At 72.8% G+C, this 9,271-nt stretch overlaps 1 protein-coding gene across 2 annotated transcripts; it reads left to right on the top strand.

Annotated features, from left to right (window-relative positions):
* The first annotated feature begins 2,615 nt into the window (after positions 1–2,615).
* TARBP2 (TARBP2 subunit of RISC loading complex) lies at positions 2,616–9,271 on the top strand. Of its 2 annotated transcripts, none has more exons than XM_058822151.1 (9): positions 2,616–2,681; positions 3,769–3,938; positions 4,664–4,763; positions 5,309–5,392; positions 5,921–5,993; positions 7,031–7,148; positions 7,223–7,350; positions 7,980–8,172; positions 8,868–9,271. In XM_058822151.1, exons 1-9 carry the CDS (start codon positions 2,629–2,631, stop codon positions 9,023–9,025), a joined length of 1,077 nt encoding a protein of 358 aa, XP_058678134.1. In that variant the 5' UTR covers positions 2,616–2,628; the 3' UTR covers positions 9,026–9,271. The 2 variants fall into 2 exon arrangements, with proteins under 2 accessions (XP_058678134.1, XP_058678133.1); XM_058822150.1 differs by having other exon boundaries at positions 6,935–7,148.

Here is a 9,271-nt window from a genome sequence, read left to right as displayed (position 1 = left end):
GGGGCTGGGGGCGAGGGGCGGCGGGGATGGAGACCCCCAAATTGGGGCGAGCGGGCAGCGGGGACGGGGCAGGCAGGCCATGGGGCTGGGGGCGAGGGGGCAGCGGGGCACCCCCAGAATTGGGGCCCTGGGCACCCCCGGAAATGGCGGTGACCCCCACACGCGCGTGTGACCCCCCCGTGCCCACGGGACCCCCAAACACGCGTGTGACCCCTCTGCCCCCCCCACCGCCCCTCCCGCCGGGTCACCCCCGGGCACGCTCGGGGTAAACTGAGGCACGAGGGGTCCCCGGGGGGGGAGGGGGAGACGGTCGCCATGGCAACAGCGCGGCCGGCGATGATGTCATCACTGGAATTGGGGGGGTTGGGGCGGGGGAGGGGCCGAGCGTCACCCCGAGGGACCCGCGGGGGAGGGGGCGCCTCCCGCCCCTCCAGGTGTCGCGCGTGTCCCCCCGCGGTGACATCACGTCACACGGTGACGTCATCCCGGTAAGGGATGGGGCCTCCCCCCTCCCCACCCCGGGGAAACTGAGGCAGGAGCGGGGGGCGCGACCCGGGGGGGGCCGGGACAGAGCGGGGGGGGCGGCACTGGCGACAGGCGACAGCGCCGGGCCCGTGTCGCGACAGCGCAGCGCGGGAGGAGGGAGCGGGGGCGGAACAGCGCCCCCGCCGGCGCGTCGTGTCGGGACATGGCGCCCTGTCGCGACATGGGGGGGGGGTGACAGGGGCAGGGGGGGCTGGGGGGGGCACGCGCGTGCACAGGGGGGTTGCGCGCTCCGGGGGAACCCGCGGGCACGCGCAGGGCCCGGCGGGCGCGCGCACACGCACCTCCGCCGTTTGCACGCGCGCGTGCAAGGGGTCACGAGCGCGCGCACGGCCGGGGGGGGGATGGGAATGGGGGGGGGGGTCAGGCGCGTGCACGCGCGCGTGCAAGGGGGGGTCACGCGCGTGCAAGAGGCCGCGCGCATCCCCTCCCCCCCCCCCCCCCCGGTCCCCCCAGCCCCCCCGCGCCCAGGGGGGAGGGGAGGGCGCGGCCCCCCCGGCCTGGGGGGGTCCCGGTGATTGATGGGGGGGTCCCGAGCGCCCCCCGAGCCCCCCCGGCCCCGCCGCCCCCTCCCCATCCCGCGCATCCCGGCCCTGCCCCCTCCCCATCCCGGTACCTGGGGGGCTCCGGGCCCTGCCCGGGGGCGCCGCTGCTGCCGGGGGTCCCGGCGGGTCCCGGGGCCGGGGGGGCCCGGCGCTGCCGGTGCTGCGGGGCTGGGCCCGGCGGGCGGGGCCGGTACCGGGGCCGGGGCCGCGGTCGGGGCGAGCGGCGAGAACGGCCCCGCCCGACGGGAACGGCCCCGCCCCGGCCCCGCCCCGCGCACCGGAGAGACCGGCACGGGCACCGGGAGCCCCCCCGGCTGCGCCCCGGCACCGCGATGCTGCACCGGGACCCGGCCGGGACCGCACCGGAACCCCGGTACCGCCCCGGGAACCGCCGCAGCGGAGAGACCGGCACCGGGACCCCGATACCGCACCGGGACCCGGATACCGAACCGGGACCCGGATACCGAACTAGGCCGAGATACTGAGCGGGACCTGCGCTCTGACACCGGCATCGCTCCCGGGCCTGCACCGGCACCGGCACCTCCCGGCGTCAGCACCGGGACTCCAGCCCCGGCCCTGCCGGTGCCGCCGTGACCCCGCCGGTACCGACACCAGCACCGGGCACAGCAGCGCACGGGGCACCGGGGCCAGCCCAGTGCTCCCAGTGCGGTGTCCCAGTGCTCCCAGTGCGGTGTCCCAGTGCTCCCAGTGCCAGCCCAGTGCTCCCAGTGCCAGCCCAGTGCTCCCAGTGCGGTGTCCCAGTGCTCCCAGTGCCAGCCCAGTGCTCCCAGTGCCAGCCCAGTGCTGCCAGTGCCAGCCCAGTGCTCCCAGTGCCGTGTCCCAGTGCTGCCAGTGCCAGCCCAGTGCTGCCAGTGCCAGCCCAGTGCTCCCAGTGCCAGCCCAGTGCTCCCAGTGCCAGCCCAGTGCTGCCAGTGCCGTGTCCCTCCACCCCCAGCGCTCCCGGTGTGATCTCAGCGCTCCCACTCTGACCCGTGCCACCTCTGCCCCACTGTCCCCACTGTCCCCATGTCCCAACTGTCCCCCATGGTCCTCATTGTCCCCATTATCCCCCACTGTCTCCACTGTTCGCACTGTCCCCATTGTCCCCATTACCCCCACTGTCCCCATTATCCCCCATTACCCCCATTATCCCCCACTGTCTCCACTGTTCGCACTGTCCCCATTGTCCCCACAGTCCCCACTGCCTCCATTGTCCCCATTATCCCCCACTGTCCCTCACTGTCCCCATTATCCCCCACTGTTTCCACCGTCCCCATTGTCCCCTGACCCCTCTCGGGGGAAACTGAGGCACGGCCCCCTTCCCGCCCCTCCAGCACCACGTGATCCCGCTTCCCGCCTCCTCCGCGCTCCCGCCCTCCCCTTGGCGCGGGGGGTTATGGGAAGCGTAGTCCTCCGGCGGGTTGACGGGGGCTGAGCGCGCTGCAGGCGGACTACAGTTCCCATCGGCCCCCGCGCGGCGCGGCGCTCCCGTGATGCCGCGCGCCCCCTGGCGGCGCGGGCGGCGGCCGGAGCGGCGGGGATGAGCGAGGAGGGGGCGGGCGGGGCCCGGCGGAGCGGCGGCGCCTTCCCCAGGTAGCGGGACCCCCGGGGCGGCCCGGGGCCCTGCGGCACCGCCCGGCACCGCCGGGGCCCTCCGGGGCTGCCCGGCACCGCCCGGGCCCCGCGCTGGCGGCGGCGGGCGGGGGGCGGCGGCGGCCTAGGCCGGGCTCGGGCGGGGAAGGGAGAGGGAGGGGGGACAGGGCTGTCCCGGCGGTGTGGGACGGTGCCACCCCTGCCCGTGTCCCCGCGGTGTGTGAGAGGGCCATCCCCTGCCCGTGTCCCCGCGGTGTGTGAGAGGGCCATCCCTGTCCCCGTGTCCCCGCGGTGTGTGGTACTGCCATCCCCTGCCCGTGTCCCGGCCGTGTGGGACGGTGCCATCCCTTTCCCCGTGTCCCCGCGGTGTGTGGCACTGCCATCCCTGTCCCCGTGTCCCCGCGGTGTGTGGTACTGCCATCCCTTTCCCCGTGTCCCCGCGGTGTGTGGCACTGCCATCCCCTGCCCGTGTCCCCGCGGTGTGTGGTACTGCCATCCCTTTCCCCGTGTCCCCGCGGTGTGTGGCACTGCCATCCCCTGCCCGTGTCCCGGCCGTGTGGGACGGTGCCATCCCTTTCCCCGTGTCCCCGCGGTGTGTGGTACTGCCATCCCTGTCCCCGTGTCCCCGCGGTGTGTGGCACTGCCATCCCTGTCCCCGTGTCCCCGCGGTGTGTGGTACTGCCATCCCTGTCCCCGTGTCCCCGCGGTGTGTGGCACTGCCATCCCTGTCCCCGTGTCCCCGCGGTGTGTGGCACTGCCATCCCTGTCCCCGTGTCCCCGCGGTGTGTGGCACTGCCATCCCTTTCCCCGTGTCCCGGCCGTGGCTCGCGTGTGTCCCAGCTGGCAGTGCCACACCCCGACGCCCTGCCGGGGTTCCATCCGTGTCCCTGTGTCCCCAGGCTGTGTGGCAGTGCCACCGCTTCCCCTCACACTGCTGGGGCTCCATCCCCGTCCCCGTGTCACCGCATCACGCACAAATGCCACCCCAGTCGCCCCTGTGTCCGTGTCCCCGCCGTGCCCCCGTGCCCCCGTGCCCCCGTGCCCGTGCCCCCGTGCCCGTGTCGCTGACGGCGCGGTGTCCCCGCAGCCTGGAGCAGATGGTGGCGGCCAGCCCCGGCAAGACGCCCATCAGCCTCCTGCAGGAGTATGGCACTCGCCTAGGCCGCACCCCGGGCTACGACCTGCTCAAGGCCGAGGGCCAGGCGCACCAGCCCAACTTCACCTTCCGCGTCACGCTCGGGGACATCAGCTGCACCGGTGGGACCCCCGGGACCCCGCAGACACCCTGTCCCTGCTGTCCCCTCCCTGTCCCTCTTGTCCCCTCGGGGACATCACCAGTGGGTCCCTTGACCCACAGGACACTTGGGGGGCCCCCACAACTGTCCTGGGCCTCCCTGTCCCTCTTGTCCCCTTGGGGACATCACTGTGCCACTGACCCCAAACCTCCCAGTGTCCCCTGTGTGTCCCTGCTGTCCCTGAGTGTTCCCAGTGTCCCCTGTGTGTCCCTGCTGTCCCCGTGTCCCCTGAGTGTCCCCAGTGTCCCTGCTGTCCCCAGTGTCCCCAGTGTCCCCAGTGTCCCTGCTGTCCCCAGTGTCCCCAGTGTCCCCTGCTGTCCCTGCTGTCCCCAGTGTCCCCAGTGTCCCCTGCTGTCCCTGCTGTCCCTGATGTCCCCTGTGTGTCCCCAGTGTCCCTGCTGTCCCCAGTGTCCCCAGTGTCCCCTGCTGTCCCTGATGTCCCCTGTGTGTCCCCAGTGTCCCCAGTGTCCCCTGCTGTCCCTGCTGTCCCTGATGTCCCCGTGTCCACTGAGTGTCCCCAGTGTCCCCTGCTGTCCCTGATGTCCCCTGAGTGTCCCCAGTGTCCCCTGCTGTCCCTGATGTCCCCTGAGTGTCCCCAGTGTCCCCTGCTGTCCCTGATGTCCCCTGAGTGTCCCCAGTGTCCCCAGTGTCCCCTGCTGTCCCTGATGTCCCCTGTGTGTCCCCCAGGGCAGGGTCCCAGCAAGAAGGCGGCCAAGCACAAGGCGGCCGAGGTGGCCCTGAGGCTGCTCAGAGGGGGGGGGGCCATGCTGGAGCCCCTGGAGCACAGGTGGGGCTGGGGGCGCTGGGGGGGGCACTGGGGGGCTCTGGGGGTACCCGGGTTTGGGGGCTCTGTGGGGAGGGGGTACCCAAAGGGGGCTGGGGGGGGGATCCTGCGGGGTGTGAGGGCTCTGCTGAGCTCGGGGGGGGCTGGGGGCTCCCAGGGGAGTCCGGGGGGGTCTGGGCAGTCTGGGGGTTATGGGGGGTCCGAGGAATTTGGGGTTCCGGGGGGTCTGGGGGCTCCCAGGGGAGTTTGGGGGTCCCTGGAGGGGTCTGGGCAGTCTGGCGGTGCCTGGGGGGCTCTGGGGGGGTCCCCGCAATGCCTGGGGGGGTCTCTGGGTTCCCAATGGGGCTGGGGGTCCCTGCAGTGCCTGGGGGGGTCTCTGGGTTCCAGGGGGGGCTGGGGGTGTCCCCATAATGCCTGGGGGGGGTCTCTGGGTTCCAGGGGGGGCTGGGGGGGTCCCCATAATGCCTGGGGGGGGTCTCTGGGTTCCGGGGGGGGCTGGGGGGGTCCCCGCAGTGCCTGGGGGTGTCTCTGACCCCTGCCCCCCCCAGCTCTCCGTTCCCCCCGGAGCCCCCCGCAGAGCCCGGCCCCGCCGCGCCCCCCCCGGCCCCCGCCGCGCCCCCGCCCGCGCCCAGGTAAGGGGGGCCCCATGTGCCCCCCCCCCAGTGCCCCCTGACCCCCCAGTGCCCCCAATGGGGCCGTGGGTGCCCCCTGACCCCCCTGTGCCCCCAATGGGGCCGTGGGTGCCCCCTGACCCCCCAGTGCCCCCAATGGGGCCGTGGGTGCCCCCTGACCCCCCTGTGCCCCCAATGGGGCCGTGGGTGCCCCCTGACCCCCCAGTGCCCCCAATGGGGCCGTGGGTGCCCCCTGACCCCTCTGTGCCCATAATGGGGCCGTGGGTGCCCCCTGTGCCCCCCCAATGGGGCCGTGGGTGCCCCCTGACCCCCCTGTGCCCCCCCCAATGGGGCCGTGGGTGCCCCCTGACCCCTCTGTGCCCATAATGGGGCCGTGGGTGCCCCCTGTGCCCCCCCAATGGGGCCGTGGGTGCCCCCTGACCCCCCTGTGCCCCCCCCAATGGGGCCGTGGGTGCCCCCGGACCCCCCTGTGCCCCCAATGGGGCCGTGGGTGCCCCCTGTGCCCCCTGACCCCCCTGTGCCCCACAGGGGCCCCCCCCTGGAGATGAAGCCGCCGGTGTCCCCCCCCCAGGCCGAGTGTAACCCTGTGGGGGCTCTGCAGGTGGGTGCCACCCCCGGGAGGGGACGCAGGGGACACAGGGGACACCAACCCGCCCCCCTGCACCTGGCCGGGGTGGGGGGACACGGCCCTGGGGGGGACCTCCCCCATTGTGGGGTGGGGGGAACACGATGGGCTTTGGGGACGTTGTTCCTGTTGTGGGGACGGTCGCCTCCTTTTTGGGGCCAATTGTCCCCTTTTAGGGACAGTCATTCCATTTAGGGGCTGATTATCCCCATTTAGGGACAGTCATTCCTGCTCTGGGTGGGTTATCCCTCTTTTGGGGACAGTTATGCCTGTTTTGGGGCTGATTATCCCCATTTTGAGGACAGTTATCCCCTTTTGGAGCCATTATTCCATTTTGGGCCGGTTATCCCCTTTTGGAGACATTATTCCCATCTTGGGGCCGGTTATCCCCGTTTTGGGGCCGGTTATCCCCGTTTGGGGCCGGTTATCCCCTTTTGGGGCCATTATCCCCATTTTGGGCCGGTTATCCCCGTGTTGGGGCCGGTTATCCCCATTTTGGGCTGGTTATCCCCGTTTTGGGGCCGGTTATCCCCGTGTTGGGCCGGTTATCCCCATGTTGGGCCGGTTATCCCCTTTTGGGGCCGGTTATCCCCGTGTTGGGGCCGGTTATCCCCGTTTTGGGCTGGTTATCCCCGTTTTGGGGCCGGTTATCCCCGTGTTGGGGCCATTATCCCCGTGTTGGGGCCGGTTATCCCCGTGTTGGGGCCATTATCCCCATTTTGGGCCGGTTATCCCCATGTTGGGCCGGTTATCCCCTTTTGGGGCCGGTTATCCCCGTGTTGGGGCCGGTTATCCCCGTTTTGGGCTGGTTATCCCCGTTTGGGGCCGGTTATCCCCTTTTGGGGCCATTATCCCCGTTTTGGGGCCATTATCCCCATTTTGGGGCCATTATCCCCGTGTTGGGCCGGCTGTCTCAGGTTTGGAGCGCGTTGCCCGGCCGCTGGTGGCTCGGGGCTGTCCCCTGGTGGCGCGGCCGTGTCCCCAGGGCCGGCCCTGTGCCCGTGTCCCCTCAGGAGCTGGTGGTGCAGAAGGGCTGGCGCCTGCCCGAGTACACGGTGACGCAGGAGTCGGGGCCGGCGCACCGCAAGGAGTTCACCATGACGTGCCGGGTGGAGCGCTTCGTGGAGATCGGTGAGGGCAGCGCAGGGGCCCGGGGGTCCCGGGCAGGGCTCCGGGGGTCCCGGCTCACCCCCGGCCCCTCGCAGGCAGCGGCACCTCCAAGAAGCTGGCCAAGCGCAATGCGGCCGCCAAGATGCTGGTGAGGATCCACAACGTGCCCATGGAGCCGCGCGACGGCAGCGAGGCCGAGGGCGAGGAGGACCAGTTCAATGTGGTACTGGGGGCACTGGGGGGGAAACGGCCACCCAGAGACACCCCTGGGTCACCCAGAGACACCCAGAGACACCCAGATACACCCAGAGCCACCCCAGAGACACCCAGAGACACCCTGGGTCACCCAGAGACACCCAGAGGCACCCAGAGACACCCAGAGACACCCAGAGACACCCAGAGGCACCCAGAGACACCCTGGGTCACCCAGAGACACCCAGAGACACCCTGGGTCACCCAGAGACACCCCAGAGACACCCAGAGACACCCTGGGTCACCCAGAGACACCCCAGAGACACCCTGGGTTACCCAGAGACACCCAGAGACACCCTGGGTCACCCAGAGACACCCCAGAGACACCCAGAGACACCCTGGGTCACCCAGAGACACCCAGAGACACCCTGGGTCACCCAGAGACACCCAGAGGCACCCAGAGACACCCAGAGACACCCAGAGTCCCCAGAGTCCCCTCTGCCCCCCTGCTCCAGGCCGTGGGGAGGGCACCCCCTGTGTTTGGGGTTCCGGGTGGTTCTGGGGGTGTCCCGCCGTTCCCGGGGGGTTCCCACACCTCGGGGGGCTCGGGACAGAGCCCGGGGCTGGGCGGGTCCCCGAGCCCCCCGTGCCCCTCCCCAGACGTGCCCGCGGCTGGAGGGGCTGCGGGGCCGCGCCCCCGGCTGCACGTGGGACGCGCTGCGCAACTCGGCGGGCGAGAAGCTGGGCCAGCTGCGGGGCCGGGGCGGCGGCACCGCCACCGCGGGGGGCGCCTGCGCGCTGCTGCAGGAGCTCTCGGAGGAGCAGAGCTTCGCCATCAGCTACCTGGACATCGGTGAGCCCCGGAGCCCCTCAGCCCTGCCCGGTGCCCCTCAGCCCAGCCCGGTGCCCCTCAGCCCAGCCCGGTGCCCCTCAGCCCTGCCCTGGCCCCTCCAGCCCTGCCCTGGCCCCTCCAGCCCAGCCCGGTGCCCCTCAGCCCAGCCCGGTGCCCCTCAGCCCTGCCCTGGCCCCTCCAGCCCAGCCCGGTGCCCCTCAGCCCTGCCCTGGCCCCTCCAGCCCAGCCCGGTGCCCCTCAGCCCTGCCCTGGCCCCTCCAGCCCAGCCCGGTGCCCCTCAGCCCAGCCCGGTGCCCCTCCAGCCCTGCCCTGTGCCCCTCCAGCCCTGCCCTGTGCCCCTCAGCCCTGCCCGGTTCTCTCCAGCTCCACCCTGGCCCCTCAGCCCAGCCCGGTGCCCCTCCAGCCCTGCCCTGGCCCCTCCAGCCCCGCCCTGGCCCCTCCAGCCCTGCCCTGGCCCCTCCAGCCCAGCCCGGTGCCCCTCAGCCCAGCCCGGTGCCCCTCAGCCCTGCCCCCTGCCCCTCCAGCCCCACCCTGGCCCCTCCAGCCCTGCCCGGTGCCCTCCAGCCCTGCCCGGTGCCCTCCAGCCCTGCCCGGTGCCCCTCCAGCCCCACCCTTGCCCCTCCAGCCCTGCCCGGTGCCCTCCAGCCCTGCCCGGTGCCCCGCGGGTGCCCTGGGGTGACCCCCTGTGCCCCCAGACGCGCTGAGCCTCAGCGGGCTGCACCAGTGCCTGGTGGAGCTCTCCACGCAGCCGACCACGGTGTGCCACGGCTCGGCCCCGTCCCGCGACGGCGCCCGCGCCCAGGCGGCCCGGAACGCGCTGCAGTACCTGCGCATCATGGCCGGGGGCAAGTGAGCCCCGCCGGGGGCAGCGAGTGCTGCCCGGGGCAGTCCAGCCCTGCCCGGGGCAATCGAGCCCCGCCGGGCCCGGGCACTGCCCCCGGAGCCGCCCCCGGGCAGCGCTCGGACCCCCGGACTCCGTCCCACCCGCGGCCACCGCCCCGACCCCGCTGCGGGTGCACGGACAGACGGACAGACAGACGGACAGACGGACCTCAGGGCCCGGGGCCCCCCTCCGTCCTGGCCCCCCGTTCTGGAGGGC

The sequence above is a fragment of the Ammospiza caudacuta genome, chromosome 31, assembly GCF_027887145.1.
Source record: "Ammospiza caudacuta isolate bAmmCau1 chromosome 31, bAmmCau1.pri, whole genome shotgun sequence".
Classification (NCBI taxonomy): Eukaryota; Metazoa; Chordata; class Aves; order Passeriformes; family Passerellidae; genus Ammospiza; species Ammospiza caudacuta.
The sequence above is the reverse complement of the archived record's forward strand: the minus strand, read 5'-3'. Positions and strand labels throughout refer to the sequence as shown.

Coding starts and splice junctions, on each gene's coding strand:
- TARBP2 (XM_058822150.1), top strand. CDS start 2,629: ATGAGCGAGGAGGGGGCGGGCGGGGCCCGGCGGAGCGGCGGCGCCTTC. Junction 4,764..5,308: donor CTGGAGCCCCTGGAGCACAG/GTGGGGCTGGGG, acceptor TGCCCCCCCCAG/CTCTCCGTTCCCCCCGGAGC. Junction 5,393..5,920: donor GCGCCCCCGCCCGCGCCCAG/GTAAGGGGGGCC, acceptor TGTGCCCCACAG/GGGCCCCCCCCTGGAGATGA.